At 32.8% G+C, this 18981-nt stretch overlaps 2 protein-coding genes across 2 annotated transcripts; one reads left to right on the forward strand and one right to left on the reverse strand.

Moving 5' to 3' along the window:
- Positions 1-1263: 1263 nt before the first annotated feature.
- Positions 1264-7070, forward strand: LOC107788964 (uncharacterized). Its single transcript, XM_016610713.2, has 5 exons — positions 1264-1654; positions 2332-2408; positions 4120-4181; positions 6100-6193; positions 6707-7070. Exons 1-5 carry the CDS (start codon positions 1504-1506, stop codon positions 6899-6901), a joined length of 579 nt encoding a protein of 192 aa, XP_016466199.1. The 5' UTR covers positions 1264-1503; the 3' UTR covers positions 6902-7070.
- Positions 7071-7735: 665 nt separating this feature from the next.
- LOC107788965 (uncharacterized) lies at positions 7736-13408 on the reverse strand. The gene is made up of 9 exons (XM_016610714.2): positions 13273-13408; positions 11661-11867; positions 11406-11494; positions 11188-11326; positions 8878-8952; positions 8644-8765; positions 8474-8549; positions 8295-8354; positions 7736-8076 (listed from the first exon to the last, which is right to left on the reverse strand). Exons 2-9 carry the CDS (start codon positions 11772-11774, stop codon positions 7948-7950), a joined length of 804 nt encoding a protein of 267 aa, XP_016466200.1. The 5' UTR covers positions 11775-11867; positions 13273-13408; the 3' UTR covers positions 7736-7947.
- Between the last annotated feature and the right edge of the window lie 5573 nt (positions 13409-18981).

An 18981-nucleotide genomic window follows, 5' to 3' on the forward strand; every position in this document is an offset into this window, starting at 1 on the left:
CCTTACTATGTATTTCTGCAAGAGGTTGTTTTCACGGCTCGAACCGAAACCTTCTAAGTCATATTATCTGCTATGACATATTAAAATACTCGACGCCGTAAATGAAAGAAATTATTGTAAATGAATATGAGTTAAATCCTTAGGTAATAACTTCACTCTTTCTGGCTTCAGGCAATATTGTAATACGTAATTAATGATTGAACTACATGTTCCATTAAGGATATTAATTCTTCATTAATCATTTCTACTACTGTACAATTTCTTTTCTGACACTCAAAAGAGACATGCGGTTTTTTCCTAGTAACGACAAACGATCAAAACTTAATGCTTCGGCTCTGTCATAATTGAAAGCAAAAACGCATTTATGAGATTGAATTGAAAATTTCAAGTATTTATGATATTTCTTAAGTCTTAAGTTTGTGGATTAAGGGCCAATAGAAATTAATACTCCCTCCGTTTCAATTTATGTGAACCTGTTTGACTGGGCACGGAGTTTAAGTAAAAAATGAAGACTTTTGGAATTTGTGGTCCTAAACAAGTCCAAATGGGGCCCAGAGTATTTGTGTGGTTATAAAAGCTTCTCATTAAGGGTAAAGTTGTAACTTTAAGCTAAATTGTTACCAAATTTAAAAATGGTTCATTCTTTTTGGAACGGACCAAAAAGGAAATAGGTTCACGTATAAACTGGAACAGAAGGAGTAATGCATTAGGATTCAATGCAGTTTCCGTGTTACGTATACGAAAATAAAGTATATATATATATCAAAAGTCTTTAATCATTAAATTACCGTGTGCAGAAGTCTCTTCAGAAAGAAAATTTGTTTCCCATACAGAACTTTAGCTTCTACTAGACTACTACCATATTTAAATTTTTTATGGTTTTGGTCATTTCTTTTTCTTTTTATTCTTTAATTTTTATTTTTTTGGGTGAAGGGGTGCAGTCTAGTGTTCATTTGAATTCAATAGTATTGGTTTAAACTCTGTGTATATATATTATAAAGCTCAATATATTATTATAAATATTATATTTTGAGCCCGGTAAGTTAGATAAGATATAATACTTACAATAATTTCAAAATCATAAAATTTAAATTATGAATTTGCTTCTGGTAACATGGGGCGGATATTACCTTGCAACAAGCGATATCACGTGATACCGCTTTGTTAAATTTTTTATTAAAAATAGGTACGTAGTACACAAAATGAAATTATTGGGTATAAATATCAAAATGACATTGCTTGTCATTATAGTAATTTATTCATTCACTTATCTTTTTCAAATATTGACATTGCTTATCAAAAAAATTCTGCGTAGCTCTGCCATGAAAAGGAAATGGCAAGGAATGAAAGGATGTTACCCAAAAGTCCACACATACTAAGAAAAGTCCATAAATCAGACTCTCTTAGCCGTAATTCTATTCTTTCTTTTTTTGGTTGGAACCACTTATATATATCTCTCTATAAATATATATAATCCAAGTTAGGCCAATCCATTTATGTTTGATGATGGAATTCTCAATAATGAAAAACAGTTCTTCTCAGAAAATATCAAGGGTTAGACAGTACAAGAAATCTTCAGTTCCTCGTTTGAGATGGACGCCTGAGCTTCATCAACTTTTCATTGAAGCTGTTGAACATCTTGGAGGAAGTGACAGTAAGTAATTTCCAACTACAGAAAAATGACTTTTTTTATTTTATTTTTTTGGTTACCTCTAATATTGCAGCTGTTTAGTTGTTTATTTCTTGATCCATTTTTGTTCTCCTTTTGATCACTTTCTAGCTAATTCATTATTTTGATGTCTTGGCTTTATATATGAAGTGCTAAGAAAGGGTGAAAGTCGTAGACAGTTGTGAAGCAAGAATTTTCTTAAGGGTGTTCAAACTTGAAATCCGATAAAGGGTTTTCAATAATATATGTTATATACCTCGAAAACCTAATATTTTATCTATATACATTGTGTAATTTTTCAACAAAGGATAGTCAATTGACCACCCTAACCAAAGTGTGGCTTCGCCCTGGTCCTAAATGTTTTAGGGGTGGGTGTGTTTGTTGGTTTTGGGGGGGGTGGTGAGGGGGTCGAACGGGTTCATCCAAACCCTCTTCTCCCGAAAACCACACTGTCTATTAGTTCAATTCCTTTTTTTTATGTATATATATAGTTGATGTTGAATCCCGTTGATAAAAATCCTGCATCCGCCACAGGACTCTTATGAAGATCAAGAATCACATTAGGGTATATGGAAAAGAAACATGGGATATATAGTCGTCATTAATTAATAATGATGAATTGATGATATATTAGTAAAATTCGTTGGTTTTTAATTTGACAGAAGCAACTCCAAAGAGAATTCAACAGATGATGGCTGTAAAGGGATTGAAGATTTCTCATGTTAAAAGCCATCTCCAGGTACTATATACCCTAGCATATTCTATATGGGTTTTTTTTGTTATATTAGTATCAATTTTAAAATTTATTAAATGGAATTTTCTGTCCTTTTAATTTTCTTGGAACCAGAATTTTCCAGTATACAAATCATGACTTTTTAAGCAATCCAAGTTATAAAGAAAAGAGAAATTTAATGACGCGCAAGTTTTTTCTTCTTCTTAATACTCTAGTATGTTTATTTCGAAAAACAAAAGACTTACTACCATTTGTCTTTTTTTTTTTCCTTTTTTTTTTTTTAATTGAACATGATCCAAACGCAATATTTCTCTCATTTTCATTTAATATCTACCAGTTTGGCGTAGGTATTTCCATATTTAGCGAGGCATAGAGACGGATGAAAGAACTTGGTGTAGACTTAAGAATGCATAGTTATTTATCTTTTACTCCTTTAATTTAATGTGCAAAATAATTAACAACATATCAGGTTACTGAATAATCCAAAGCTTTAATTTAAATTCTTTCTCAATTAATTGTTGGTGACCTATGGTTCAAAATGGAGCCATAATTTAAAGCTTATGAAATAAATTCTATATTAATAATATATACATATTAAATAGATTTTTTAAGATAAATATATTATTTGGATCAAAATTACCGGTTCGACTAAACTCATAACTTAAACTCTAGCTCTGCAAGTCAAAAAATAACACCCTAATTGTAATGATATTACAAACACAACAAACTTCAGTAAAAATCATATGCATATTGAAGCTAGACCTAATCGTATGTTTTTTTTTGGTAGTAAAAGATAGTTTATTAACAACTGATTAGATCGGTTATAAAATGTAACAGTTCTTGTGTGTTCTTTTTATTTATTAATTACAGAAATTGGCATATGATATTTTTATTAGACAAGTGTCTAGGTTAGGTATGAAGCATGCTAGCTAGCCCTAAAAGTTTTAAAATTATTGAAAGATTATTCAAAAGCTTGAAATCCAGTTTACTGATGAGCATTCTTTTACCAGAATATTTATTTTGCTTTCCTTTTCTATTAAAACTCTATCGAGCCAAATAGCACGGGCTAGCCAGTTTTCGGATTGGTAATTGAAAAACAACCAGCGTTTATACCACTATTTTGTTGCAACACGAAAAATTTCAGCATAATATACTGGAGATTGACGCACCTGTATATGAATGTCTAGCATATTATGCTGGAACTCCAGCACATGGAAAGTTCCAGCATAATATACTGGAGATTGGAGCACCTGTGTATGAACTTCTAGTATATTATGCTAGAACTCCTGTATATTATGCTGGAATATTTTCAGGATTTTGAACAGTGTTTTCGTTCAGATTTATCTTTACATGAAAAGTGGCTAAATTTCGATTACTTTTGAAACTGTGGCTATTTTTCAATTACCACTTGTAAATCTGGCTATTTTTTAATTTCACCTGTTTAATTGAAAGGAGTTGCAATTTATTTTTTTTAAAAAGTATAAGCGAAAAAGTTATTAACGTAACCAATTATAACTTCCCTTGAGTAATTATTTTGAATTTGTATTCTTTTTGGGGGGCTTAAAATTTAGGTTTTCTTTTTGTTATACTTTCACTTTATGTAACCTTTTTTTTTTATCTTAAATTTGTTTTCCCATTCCACGAATATAGTGTCTTTTAATTAAAGCTTTATTCAATTTCTCATTGTTTTGATTTGATTGAATTTCTGAAAATTCAGATGTACAGAAACTTAAAGGAGCGAGCCAGCACCACTATTGTTAGGTCGTCTTCCCCTGATCAGTAAGTCACTATCTCCACATTTTTAACAAACATTATTGTTTTAGTTTTTTATTTAGTGTTCCGTATCTGTATTAGAGTTTTGATTAATTTGAATTCTTAATGTGTGAGGCTTGTTTACCCTAAAATTAGATAACAATTAAATTTGTACGTGGTTTTAAGGATATGTAGTTTAACTGTATACGAATGGTTGAGAATATCAGATAAATGAATTAAAAGCGAAATAAATGATCAAACCAATTGCAAAGTTATAGCTAAGGCTAAATTAGATTGAACAATAACCTCGTCCTCAATAAGACCCTCAGTTCGAGCCCAGACATGAATGAATAACAGAACAAGTGAGCAAAATTCTTCACATTAGCTGGAAGGTAAAAATATACTTTTATTACCTTAAATATCGTGTTACAATGTGTTAGAATACAACAACAAATTTCTTTATATAGTAGAAAAGTTTCAGTCCTAGTACAAGTTTAGAAAAAGTAAAAATCTTTATTTCCAGGTAATTGTTGATCCATAATCGACACCGAGAGAATATTCGCGTTGTAATATCCGGTTGAGGGCGAGTATTGCGGCCCCCTATCAGTCGTGCATAACCGTCCATCGCGTCTCCCGTGGTCTAGAAGTCATACTCGGTCGGGGGTGCCTCGTTTTACCGCACCCGATGTTTGATATATCGTTCATCCTTCCTAGGTCTCGACGAGTCTTTGGCCCCGATTACAATCTCGTAAATCTGTGTTCCCCTCTCGTTCTTTCATCAAGAAATCGAGGTAGACGTTACCCCCGATTTTACCTGTACACAAGGCTCATTTAATAGAAAGCGCTCCCTATCAGAATTTAATTATCCATTCCAAAAATTCGAGCCTTAAACCTCCAGGTAAGGATATATAGAGGCATCGGATCCGCCCCACCTCAATTCTTGGCAGTTACTAACAATATTTTAACATCCTCACTCAGTTTAACACTTCCATATTATCTTCCTGGTTCATTGTATTTGTTTTTTTAAAATTATTATCAACCTAGTTTAATCATTACTATAACTCTTTCTTAAATTACAAATATGTTTCACAATCTTGAAGTTTAATTTTACCCATACGGAATCTAACTTCACTAACTAGTACACTTCAGAGTTTGATGCTGTTTCTCATTCTTTTTAAAGTATGAATTGTAATTCCCTTTACTTGACTGCAGAAAGAAAGACCTGGATTCCAATGCATTAATTAGTGCATGATTAGCTTACCAAAACACCATGACTTTTGGTTATGAATAAAATCCCAGCTAGTTAATCAACTCAGTGTAAATAATTCCATAAGACTTTGAGTGGCTATTTCTACCTAATCGTTACTTTTTTGTAAAGAAACTAAAGGGGGTGAAAAGAAGAAGATAAGACAAATAAAAAGAAACTTTACATCGATCTGTCTTTTAGTTTTGGGATAACTTTAAAAACTATAGTATATATTTTGGTGGCTCGTGATTAAATTGGCCACTTTTTGCTACTCAGTTTTAATTGTTTTTAGTAATATAACTCGAGTTTACATGTAACTGGCCAAATTAACCCTTTTTTTTTTCCTGAAATAGGTAGGCTTTAGTTTAGTTTTAGCAACTGTAGACATAGTGAAGATAATAACGCTATAATTTGTTCTTCAAACATTGCTCCGACATGTCCTAATGATCAGGATGTAAGGCAGTTTTAGTTATCTCTAAATAATTAAACCATAACAAGTTATTATTTAAAAAGGATTACTATTAGATTAAAGTCAAAAGGGAAGCATTTCTATTTATAGTATTCTTCATTATATATATATATATATATATATATATATATATATACAACAAATATTCTCATAGTGTGGGATCTGGGAATTGGAATATATATATCATCATCTCATGTGACTAATGGCTAGCTTTTCATTACACATTGCAGGCAAATAGAAGCTGGAACTCAATTATCTTATAAAGCAGGAGTAAATGGATACAGTGACCAAATTGCTGAAAATGTACATTGCTATGACTACCAGGTCTGATGGGTTTCTTTAACTCCTGAATTATTTCATTTCCTCTAAACTAAATAAAATATTATTGATGTTATTACGTTGGAAATTTCACATGGTCACTCAACTTTTCTTTTATCCTACTAAAATTCGTTAAACTATTGTTTGTTAAAAAAGTCACTCACGTTTGCCGAAATATCGATGAAAGTCACTTGACTATTTTGTGTAATAAAAAAATCACTCAACTTTGCTTAAGGTGTTCAAAAAGTCATTAGAATCTTTTTTAACGGAAAGGTCATTTTATTTTGCCTGAATATCATAGAAAATATCTCTTTTGTTTTCTCCTACTGACTTTTTTTTTATGATATTTAGACAAAGTTAAATGACTTTTTTATTAGGAAAAATATTTTAATGACTTTAGCAAAATATAAAGTGAATATCAATCACACTAATCGTGTTATTACTTCGGAAGGTAGCTAGCTTTATCAAAGTACTAATTGTTTTAATTTCATTTTCTTAATTTGTGTGATTAATTTGCAGGAAGCACAAGGAAGTTTAAGTAGTGGAATGACGAAGGAAGAAGAAGGTGAAATCTCTGAGTTTCCACAAGCAGATGGTGAATGTGAACGGGAGATCAATTTTTGGCCTTTGAATGATTATGAAAATTCCCAGTCTATTAAGGATAGTTCTCACATTAATCTAGATTTATCTATTTCCTCATGTTTCTATTGTTAATTATGCTAATATAGACTATAGTGTAGTCCCCTAGCTATTACTGTTTGTCTTATTTTATAAGTAGTACATTGTGGTATAGCAATAATACTGGCCTTTGTATCTAGGTCTAGGCGCCCAGTAATTTTTGTACGAATGAACAAAGAAATTCTAGTGGATTATTTAATTCTTATCATTTGGTCCTTCCTTTTCTACACTTTGATGAGGGAGTTATTTATCAGTATATCTTCAATTTTTGAGAATAAAGATTGTGTTCAGAAAGCTCAGAATTTCTTTATTTTTTCCTCTGATATTGAACACGGAAATCCAGAAAATTGTGTTTGGTGTATGTACAGAATTTGTGAAAGATTTTTTACCGAAATAGCTGATATTGCCGCACCTTAACTATTTCATCGAGTATCTATTACCTCCTACCAGCACGGGTACTTATATGATAATTTATCCACCAAAACTTGGATAAACAAGGACAAATCACTTAATATTTATTGCCTCCACTAGAATTTGCGTATGACCTCATGATACTTCATTAGCCAACAGGTCACAATCCTCAAGTATAATATTAATTTTAACGAAATATTTGTATGTTAATAAGCATGAGGCTTTTTCTTTCCTTTTTTTCTTTCTTTTGGAATGGCATTGCCATTTACCAACGATTTATCAAAAAACCTTTCATCTCTTTTAACGACACTTAAGTTTTTTATTGCGCTTCCATTTCTTTCCTCCCTAAAAATCAATTCAATAATCACAAATTAAACTCTCCTCCTCTCTCTAATTTTTACTTCGTTTTCCTAGGAGAACAAACAAACAAACAAGCAATCAATAGAAAGACAAAAGACAAAAGAAAATATTTTTTGTTGACCTTTTTACCGATGGAACAGCAAGTCAAGTCTTGCTGTATCCAATTGTTATGTACAGAAAGAAACTAGTTGAGTAAATATTTTTTCCTCATGTAAACCCCAGATCTTGCTAAGCTACTTTTTCCCAGGGTTGAAATGTACATGTTTTTGAAAAAGTCATTTGATGTATTATCATGGAAATTGGTCCAAACTTCAGTGCCTCTTTGCTAAAGTCTTCTTAAGTCCTTTCACAATCTTCCAAAACCAAAGCAAGTTCATCACACCAATAACCGATGGCACAACAGATATCAGTAAAATCCCAAATGAATGCATCTGCTTAACCTGTTTAATCCGGAAAAAGAAAACGATTAACTGCAGACTTAAAGACATTTTGTTTTTCAGCAGAATTTCGATTGTATGGCTCTTTAGTCAATCACTTCAAACTTGGATAACTAAGATCATTTGAAAACGAAATAGAGAAAACTAGCGAATCAAAAAATTGCAGGTGTTGCAACGTTGTTAGTGAAACATTAGAATCTCGTCACTAATTTAGAATATACCTGATCGTAGTGGAGGTAGACGTGGTAGAACAAGTATATGAATAACAATATTCTGGCAACCTGCAATAAAGATCCATGATTTAGTATGTAATAAAAGACAGTAGCGAAAGAAAACAAAAACTCAGACAAAAAGTTTTAATCGGTCGTTACAGAAAGAAGAAGGAAAATACTTTACGTACCAGCCAAGCAAACACCATCATGAAACCATTTAGGAGGTATGCTTTAGACTTTTTCAATCCAGCTACATCAAGATACCTTTGCAGACATAAAAGATTGGTCAAGAAAAGTCGAATATGGGGAAAAATAATTTGTAAAGAAGCAAGTCGGTTTTTGATATTTCTATTAGTACCATCTTAAGTTGATCCCAGGTGTAGTTGCCTCAGAAACTAAAACCATGTACACATAAAGCTGCCCCTCACCAGTCAACATTGCATATGTTACCGCCACCATAGAAAGAAGGTGATGAACCACCTGCACAAGCATGAGGAATATATCAATCACCAAACAAAGGTTGTTCATATTTTTTTCAAGTCAAAGGAAATGCAAGTCTAGATTAAACTGAAGGAAAACAGAAGGTACTTACATACTCAAATCCACCTAAAGAAGGATAATACCAAAAGATCATCGCGAGATCAGAAAGAAAATATCCCAAAGAAACCTACGAAGAAAAAATTAAAACTGATTACAAAAGAAACAAGTGCTGAAAGAGAAACACGTAAATGGAGATGAAAATGAATTAAGTATAAGGACATTACATTTTAAAAGCTACCAGAACATATAAAAAACAGAGAGAGGATTAACCATCTCAACAACAACAACAACAAACCCAGTGTAATCCCACAAGTGAGGTCTGGGGAGGGTAGTGTGTACGCAGAGCTTACCCCTACCTTGAAGGTAGAGAGGCCGTTTCCGATAGACCTTCGGCTCAAGGATTAACCATCTCACAAATACTAATTTCAAGATTGACATTCTCTGATGAATTGCATCTTTGAAAAACTCTATGGCATCAGTCACACCTGACCTAAATGTTCTGTCTGAAGCTATTATGTGTCTCACACGAGACCCAAAGATGTCAGTGTCCAGTTCCAAAGAATAACATAGTTCCATTGGTATGATTTCATGATTAGACCGTTACTGCCTCAGAGAAACTGCTACCGCCCCTGCTAACATCTAATTGGGCAACTCAACAATCATAAGAATCCCATTCATGATCAGAATACATTAATATTAGTGCAGTTATTATTCATCCAACAGAGACAACATAGCAGCTATCACTAGCAAAAGAGTATGACATGTATGTTGTCCCTCAGAGTACGCATAGCAATTTTCCACTATTTGCAACTTTTGAAATAAAGGAAGGAAGTATGTGGTCAAAGATTCAAGTCATTAATGCTCATGGTTTTCTACTTTTCTTAATTCTTTGACCAACTAACTAATCTTTTCTCTTTTCTTTGTATGTAAAATCACCGAATGGAAAAACAAGTAACATGCTGATTTGAACCACGAGTTCTGGGTGATTCTGATGTGAGATAATAAACGAACCTGGAGCTAAGTTATAAATGGAAGAAATGTGATGACACTAAAGAAGTAATATGACCAGAAAATACAGAAAAACACGAGGAAGAATTACTTTCACTGGCTAAACAGAGGCGGATCCAGGATTTCAGGAGGATGGGTGCACCACTATCCGACCACCGTTTGATTTGGTTCTCTAAAACTTACCTTGGAGAACTATCAATAATAGCATTATTATTAACTAATCAAAAAGAGAGTGGTAAATGAAAAAAAAAGGAAGCTTGAAATTGAAAAGATTCAAAATGATTTAATTTTCATTTTTTTATAGTTTTTGAAACTCAATGATTTAACTAAAAAAGAGAATAAAGAAAACACAGAAAAGAATTCAATAAAAATGAAAATTTAATTCAAGGATATACCAAAGGGTGAACCCAAAAACAGAAGAATGCATGGAAAAAAAGAAAAGAAAAGAAAGATAGGGCATGGAATTTAACAGAACAGAAAAGAAAAGAACGAAAAAAAGAAATAGAAAAATGGTTGAGAGATGGAAGATAGGAAAGTGGGATTCCAACACTAGACCTAGGGGTCAATGGTGCACAAAGCTACCACTATATCAAATGCTCTTTTGACCATGGGTTCCCACGTGGAAAACTAAGTACTTTATCCGAAAAATATCCCTGTGATACACAACCTAAGGAGGGGAGCATGGGTGCACGTGCCCCATGCCTCTCCTAACAATGACCATTTTCATTTTAACAGGTTTTAGGGGCTAAATGACGTTATGTTTTAAATACCTCTCCACGTGGATCCTCCTCTGTGGCTAAAGTGCCTCAGCCCCTAAGAAAAAAGTAATTAGATGAGAAGAACAAACAAGGGAGGGGATTCAAGGAACCCCAGCTGGACATTTGTGATCCAGATAATTGTACAACGAACAACTCTAGGTTCTAAAGGTGAATGCACAATAATGGGTGTGGTTAAAGGAACCTAGCAAAAGGAGCTTTATCGTGATGAATTCAGACGCCCCCAAAATCACCTCTTTAAACTTTTCACCACCTACTTGTGAAAGAAACCAGGTAAAGTGATAACCAAATATGTAAGAGTTCCGTTTAATGCAAATTCTTGAAAAGACCACTCCCTAGAACGATTAGAAATTTCAGCAATGTAACAGAAGTATGAACAGATAACTTTAACTAACATCAAAGCTCAGTGATGCTCAAAAAGGCCTATAACTAAAGTTAAATACACTAATGTGATAATATATTCCTTATTTTCTACCAACAAATTAGTACCAATCAGTCACCCATTTTTATAGCACAATCCCTCTTTTTACCAGTAGTGATAGGTAAACAAGAACATGAGTGGATAATAAAGCACTCACCCCCAATACAACGGTTGATAAAGTGGAACTCTGCATAGTGACAAGGCCAGAGAGCTGATCATCAGAGAAAAGATCTGACCAGAATGACAAGTACAGTGACATGGCTGTAATGAAAATAGCATGGACCGTAGATATGGACCTACACCATAAGTGAAGCTTATATTTACTTGACCATGACAAAGAATAGTAAAAATGAGGAGAAAAGGATGATTAATTACCGGTTATTCCACTCAACTTGTTGGTATTTTGAGAGGCCAGCATAGCCCTTAAAGTAAATAGAGGAGAATATCTGGCTAAGATCATATACCTGAAACAACCGGATATTTAAGAAATGTTAGTAATACAGAACAATGAAGTATGCATTTTCTCAAGAGGATTGAGCACAGTAAACATGATTACACATTAAATTCAAGCGCAGAAATGCGAAATACTACTCAATTAGAAGTTAAGATACAAAGAGGGACTAATCATACCATTTTACATGCGAAAATGCCACCAATAATAGAAGAGTAGACAACGAAAGAATCTGAAAGCATGTAGCTTCGAAGAAGAAGCTCAGCGCGAGTTTGGTAAGCGTTGATTTCCATTAAAGTTGCTGCAGAAGAAAGAATACCGGCTTTCCCTTCCCCCTAAAAAGTTTATGTAAGCTTACTTCGACTTTTGTCCGTACTATATTTCTCCTGAAAATTGTGAGAGGAAATATTAAATATAAACTACATCAATCTCAAGAATATGCTATTTATCAGCTTCAGACGTAAAGCAAAATTGTACAGTCAGAATTGGCAACTAGGCATGACGTAGGCGGTCTCACATGGCAAGCAGTCCAACAAAGACAAGAAATGTTTGCCGTAGCAGAAGAATTTACACCATAAGCAGTTTTAACTTATAAACTTCTCTATTTTGACTAGAAACTCAAAAAATTGCATGAGTTTAAACCCGATATAGACACTAGACCACATTTCAGCCGTAGTCTTAGCCTTCAACATATATAGTTGAGATTCGAGAGTTCCAGTAACACACTTTGAGGAATCAGTATGTAATAAAAGGAAATTATGTCTATCCAGTTGGCTCTAGTAAGATACAATTAATACAGTTTGATCATACGAGTTGCTTTTGGACTATCTTGTTGAGACCCCTTTTCTTAACCAAAAGCTTTTTCATGGAATCATGTATATCAGTTGTAATTTCTACTCGATGCAGTAATTCTGAATCACAAGCATAAGGGAAACATGATCAAATTACAAGACTTTACCAGAAATAGGTTCTCGTAAAATTTTCGATTTCGTAGCATTATAGGTTACAGAATCAGAAGGGGAACCTTGGAACGGTAAAGTTGTCTTCGTATGGCCTATAGGTCACGAGCCGTGGAAGCAGCCACTAATGCTTGCATTAGGGTAGTATGTTTACATCACACCCCTTGGGCTGCCCCTTCCCCGGACTCTGTGTGAATGCAAAATGCTTTGTGCACCTGGCTACATAGATTAGGTTACAGAATCATTTTCCTCTATCAGTTACTTCAATCAATATCCATACATAACTGCCAATGTTTACTGCTTAAAAAAAACAGTCTAGTGCACTAAGCGTTATGTGCGGGGTCCACGGAAGGGCCGGACCACAAGGTCTATTCACTATTGTATGGACTATTGTATGCAGTCTTACCCTGCATTTCCGCAAGAGGATATTTTCACTGCCGGAACCCGTGACCTCCTGGTCACATGTGACCTCAGCAAAATTTCACGAAATAACTATCTTCATTCCCTGTTCTACACCTTGTAGGATTCTCATATGTCAACCTACTTTATACCTAATCAAACACTAGAAAAAGTATCCAAATTTTCTTTTTTCAAATATAAAACATTCCACAAAAAACATCTTTCTCTACATTAAACGCCAGAATACAGAAAATAGATTACAGGGCCAAAAAAAACACACACACAGAGGCAGCAAAACTAAGACTTGATAGAAAGAATAATGCAACGATTCAAACTAATCAGATATAAAAAAGATATAAAAAACAGATTCAATTCGCAACATAACTGATAAACAAAAGAAGAATAAGAAGAAGAAGGACTAGTTTTGACTTACCTTTCAACAAAAGGAAGATTTCTCAAAAGGAAAACAAAAAAGGTCAGCCTTTATAATTGAGAATATTGTTTGTTGTAAGTTGGTTTGGTTATGTGCTATTCTTTGCTTGTTTTCTTTTCTGTTTGGAAGAAGTAATCGTTTTATATTTAATTTTTTGCAGAAACCGAAATTGAAAGAGAAAGAAAGAAAGAGAATCTAAGAGTTAAGACTTGGACAAGGACGACACTCTCGCTCCTTCTGTCTGTCTATATTGCCTTTGTGTATAAAATTTGTTCTAGAATATACATCTACTTCACACGTGTCACTAGATGATTCTTGAAATTGGACATTTTTGCAATCTTGGTTAATATTACAAATATACAATTCTTACATTCTATTATGTCCCTCCATTTATTTTGGTTGTCAAGTATTATAAAAATAAATTTTTATTTTTACTTATCACTTTATAGAAAAAAATAATTTTTTTTTATTTTAACCTTAGCATTAATTACTCATTCCAAATTATTTTTTAAATTCATTAAGATTATACATCAATTAATATGAGTATCATGGTAAAGTATATATTTTATTCATTATTTCTTAAAGTATGTGTAAAGTCAATAGTGGACAAGTAAAAGTGAACGGATGGAGTATTAGCTTAGGGCATTATCACTTTTAGCCGTGCAAGAAACTATTTACATCTAGTAGCCGAAAAAATATATAAAATTTGTATAATTTTGTATATAACATATAGAATGAATATATATACAAAAAATATACAAATTATATATTTTTTGACTATTATTTTTACTGCGGCTATACGGTGTCATTTTTCCTATTAGAGCTTTCTATGACGTATTATGGATTCCAATAATCGGTTTGTTTTCTAGTTCTTTTTTCTTATATTCTCAATAAGTTGATAGCTTACTCCTTTTGTTTCGAAATAGTTGTCAACACGGATTGGTTAGCCAGCTCAACACGTCCTTGTCAGGCTATATTTAGAATTTAAAATACGTTATCCGATCAAGTTGTTTGAATTTTTTCAGAGCAAGAGAGTCAAAATGAAATTTTAATGTGAATTCGAAAATAAATTTTTTAAATAAAATTTATATATTTAAAAAATATATAAAAGGTACTATAAATTATACTAATAATTAACAATTCGAAATACTTAAAAGCTATTTACAAATAATGTGATCAAAGAAAATTTTGTTTGACTTTCAAAATGGTAATATGTTCATTTTTTTAACGAATGGAGTATCGAGTTAATCCATTATCACTTTTAGCTCGTGTCAGAAATATTTATATTTTGGTAGCCGAAAAAATGTATAAAATTTATATAATTTTTGTATATAACATACAAAATGTGTGTGTGTGTGTGTATTATTTTGAAAGAGGCTATGCAATGTCATTTTGCCATTATAATATGCTAATATGCGGTTTATGTAGCTTGCAGTTCTCGCTCCAATAGCTAGCTTTCGTGGTGTGGTTCAGTATTAAGCGTGAAAATAGCACGTGCTAGCCAGTTTTCGGACTGGTAATGGAAAAATAGCCAACGTTTGCAAAGTCATTGATAAATAGCCATTATTTTGTTGTAATACGAAAAGTTCTAGTATAATATACTGGAAATTGGTGAAAATGTGTATGAACTTCCAGTATATTATGCTAGAACTCCAGCACACGAAAAGTTCCAGCATAATATATTGGAGATTGGAGCACCTATGTATGAACTTCTGGCATATTATGTTGGAACTCTAGTATAGGAGTGGCAAACGGGCGGGGCGGGTCGGATATGGTTTGGGTCAAAAATGGGTAATGAAAAAACGGATCAATTATCCGACCCGATCCATATTTAATACGGATAAAAAATGGGTTAACTGGCGGATAATATGGGTAACTATATTATCCATGAATATTTGCATATGATCACTTTTGGGAGAATTCTTAGTCTCTCTAACTTGAGGAACCCCTAATTTGAGGCTTTACAAATGTAAAAGTTAGACTCATTGGTTACTCATTGATTATCCATTTTCTAAATGGATAATATGGTTCTTATCCATATTTGACCCATTTTTAAAAAGTTCATTATCCAATCTATTTTTTAGTGGATAATATAGGTGATTAACTATTTTTTTTAACTATTTTGTCACCTCTACTCCAGTATAATATATTGTAACTTCAGTATATTATGCTGGAAGTTCACATGTAAAAAATTCAAACTCCAGTATATTATATTGGAATATTTTTCGGATTTTGAATAGTGTTTTCGTTCAAATTTATCTTTACATGAAAAGTGGCTAAATTTCGTTTACTTTTGAAACTGTGACTATTTATCAATTACCACTTATAAATATGGCTATTTTTAAATTTCGCTCGTATTAAGCGGGTGGCTAGCACTTCATTTTTTTCCTAAAGAAGTTCAGTCAAATTTGTCATAATGTCATTTTTATGGCAAAAAATAGTTCTTAATGCATTTTTTTAAAAGCAAAATCCGACCACATTGTCCATTTTTCCACTATCTAAAGAAACAATGGGGTTTGACACAGTTACTCACAAAAATAAAACTATTTACCTTTGTCTATTCATTTATTTTTCTAGTCATAAACTAATTACATTTCCTACCAATAGTAGGTTTTGTAGGGAATTTTTTCTTTATTCTCCAATTCTTTTTTATTTCTATGCTTCTTCTTCTTTTTCTTTCTTTTCTCCTTTCCTTTTTTCTCGTTTTCTTCTTATTTTTTTATTTTTTCCTTTTCTAATTTCATTTAACTTCTTTCTTTTTCTCTTCATGATCTAATTTCATTTACTATTTTCATGATTTTTTACTATTCTTTTTTTAATATTATTACTAAAGAAAAATCAAATTGTCTACCAATTAAATGTAGCTAATACAACTAAAAAAAATATTAACTAACATATGATACCAGTATAGTATATAGCTATACCAACAGGGTATACAATTGCACGCAAAAAGTTAAAAAAAATAATTCAATTATTAAAGTGAAATAATATCAGTTGTCAATAAAAATTTCAAAATATTCTAAAAGGATCTAATTGTAAGAGTATACCGTTACATTATAAAGCATAATATAATATTTTATTTTATTTTGGCATTTTTAATTTGCCCCTCACGCTGGGTAAAAGCTTAAAGCAAATTAAAAGGGAAAACACAAGTGAATTTAGGGGTAATAAGTATACTATTATAGTATATTGTATACTATTACAACATATTGTTACAGTATATTATATATTATTCAATATACTATAACAATATATTGTATACTATCATAGTATATTGTAGCAGTATAACTATATACTCTTATAGTATCTTGTATACTGTAACGGTATACTGCTAGGTAACTGTGTTCTTCTTCGATTATTACAATATATCATTGCAATATATTGTAAACTATAATAGTATACTATTGCAGTATAGCTATATACTCCTACAACATATTATATACCGTAGCGGTATACTGTAGCTGTGTTCTTCGATTTTCAATTGAAAATTTCGATCTCAATCACCTCAAATCAGCTCCAAATGCTATCAAATTTCAGTATGAACATCCAGAAGGTATTATAAGCAATATTTAACAGCACTTACTTTGAATCAAAGAAGAAATCTTCAAAAATAAAATTGAGCTTCAAGCCCAACAATGGTGGATATTCAAATACACATAAAAATTTAGATATGGAAAGCTTACTCAAAGATACTATAAGCAATATTTTATAGCACCACATCGAATTAAACAATAAATCTTCAAAATAATAATACCACTTCAACAATTAATGAGTACTCCATTAGAAAACCGAGCGAGAGAAAACAATATCCAAATTGTTAAGATTCCATTGAAACTAAAACTAAATTAAGGTCGAATAAGAACGAATATTACGTGTTGCTGATGTGACTAGCTAGTGGCGATTACAGTAAGAATAAATAAGAAGAAATATAAAAGAGATGGAGAATTGAAGGAACGCAAAATAAGGAGGAAGAAGAAGAAGAGGAACATAACAAAATGCGGGTAAATAGTTTGGGGGCCATGAGTAGGAGTAGTAAATAGTTTGGGGGTCATGAGTAGGAGTAGTAAATAGTTTGGGCCTGGGCATTAAAAGGTAAATAGTTTGGAATTAATGGGTATAAAGTGAGTTTTTCTCAAGAAACAAGACAAGATGTTAAAAATTACTACTCCTTCCGTTCTAATTTATGTGACACTTTTTTAGTCAGTCTAAAACAGAAAAGTATGTTTGTATATTCAATAACATTTTAACTTTTTAATGTCAATTTTAACCCTCAATAAAATCCTTCATAGCCATACACATATTTATGACTCATTTTTTACCACATATTGTAAAACTGTTACACTTCCTTTCTTAAATTTCGTGCCTAATCATACACCATTTGTATACGGTTAAAATCGAGCTTGTCCCTTTTTATGATTAATCGAGACCGGGGCGTGACTGGCCAGGGTTCAACCTTATGTCATACTGGACCGTGACACGAATTTAGATGGACAAGCTCGTGACTCAGGGACCGATCAAGATCGAGACTAGCCAAGATCGAGATCGAGCAATATTGAGAAAAGCCTACCGAGCCAAATAACGAAAAGCGAAGATATCCGTGATCGGGTGAGGATCACGGCAAAAAATTTTGGCATATATCAAGAAGAGGCCGATTAATCAGCTAATCATAGGATTTCTTACCATATTTAGGATTGTATTAAGAGTATGACTCCCTTGCTATATAAAGGGGTCTGATCATTTGTAAAAGGGATCATATTCACGTTACATAAAGCGAATTATCTTCTTCTTAAGCTCTCAATACTCTGTTACCCTGTCCATACTTTCTAATAAAATACTTGTTTGATTCGAAGGAGACCTAGCTCGAGGACCAAAGCTATATATCTCATTTAGTTTGCTTTATTTTTATGTAACTTCAATATCAATTTACGTTTTCTCTCAGTTTGTGCCAAGTAAAATTACGTGTCCTTAAAATCACAGTGTAAATTCAATTACTATAGGTTTTTAGGGTAAACAGTTTGGCGTCCACCGTGGGGCTAAGGATAATAGTGATTGCTTGGTACAAATTTCCATAACATATACTATTTTACACTTGTTCTTTGAAGTATCTATGATTACAGGATTAAAAACTGTCAAACTCTCAGTCAGCACCTCAACACATTGATAATAATCTCAGCCACCACGGGAAAAATGAGAACATTGCACCAGGAAATGTTGTACCCCCTGCTGGCCTCGATGGAATTCCGGCTGTAGATCCAATCGACGTCAGTTCGCATGTAGCCATCAATGGAAATTTGGCCGTCAATCCCGAAAGCAACATTTGCGGGGGTACCCGATCAACTACTCAGAATGCACATGACGGTGTATATGGTGGGATCAACATGCGGGTGATCTTCGAAATATTGCAGGCCCAACAGGCAGCAATAGCCCAGCTACAAAATTAGAACCACACACCAAGAAGGATCAAACTCGAGCCATCCCAGAAAGTTGTACACAGGGTCGAATCGACTTCTAGAAAATCAAATGAGAAGGAATCAGAGACCGATCCTGCTATCATAAAAATGCTCGAAAAATTGACAAAGAGAATCGAGACAGGGGAAAAGAAGATCGAGGAAAATGACAAGAAGGTGGAAACCTATAATTCCGGGGTCGACCAGATCCCGGGGACTCCACCAATATTGAAAGGACCAGATTTCAAAAAGTTCGTACAAA

The sequence above is a fragment of the Nicotiana tabacum genome, chromosome 10 (genome assembly GCF_000715075.1).
Source record: "Nicotiana tabacum cultivar K326 chromosome 10, ASM71507v2, whole genome shotgun sequence".
Lineage (NCBI taxonomy): Eukaryota > Viridiplantae > Streptophyta > Magnoliopsida > Solanales > Solanaceae > Nicotiana > Nicotiana tabacum.

Bases quoted from the DNA above. Each gene is read 5' to 3' on its own strand.
- LOC107788964 (XM_016610713.2), top strand. From the start codon at position 1,504: ATGATGGAATTCTCAATAATGAAAAACAGTTCTTCTCAGAAAATATCA. The intron at 1,655-2,331 runs GTAAGTAATTTC...TTAATTTGACAG, and splicing joins ACATCTTGGAGGAAGTGACA to AAGCAACTCCAAAGAGAATT. The intron at 4,182-6,099 runs GTAAGTCACTAT...TACACATTGCAG, and splicing joins AGGTCGTCTTCCCCTGATCA to GCAAATAGAAGCTGGAACTC.
- LOC107788965 (XM_016610714.2), bottom strand. From the start codon at position 11,774: ATGGAAATCAACGCTTACCAAACTCGCGCTGAGCTTCTTCTTCGAAGC. The intron at 8,953-11,187 runs GTGAGTGCTTTA...TTTTCTTCGTAG, and splicing joins TATCAACCGTTGTATTGGGG to GTTTCTTTGGGATATTTTCT. The intron at 8,766-8,877 runs GTAAGTACCTTC...ATGCTTGTGCAG, and splicing joins CTTTAGGTGGATTTGAGTAT to GTGGTTCATCACCTTCTTTC.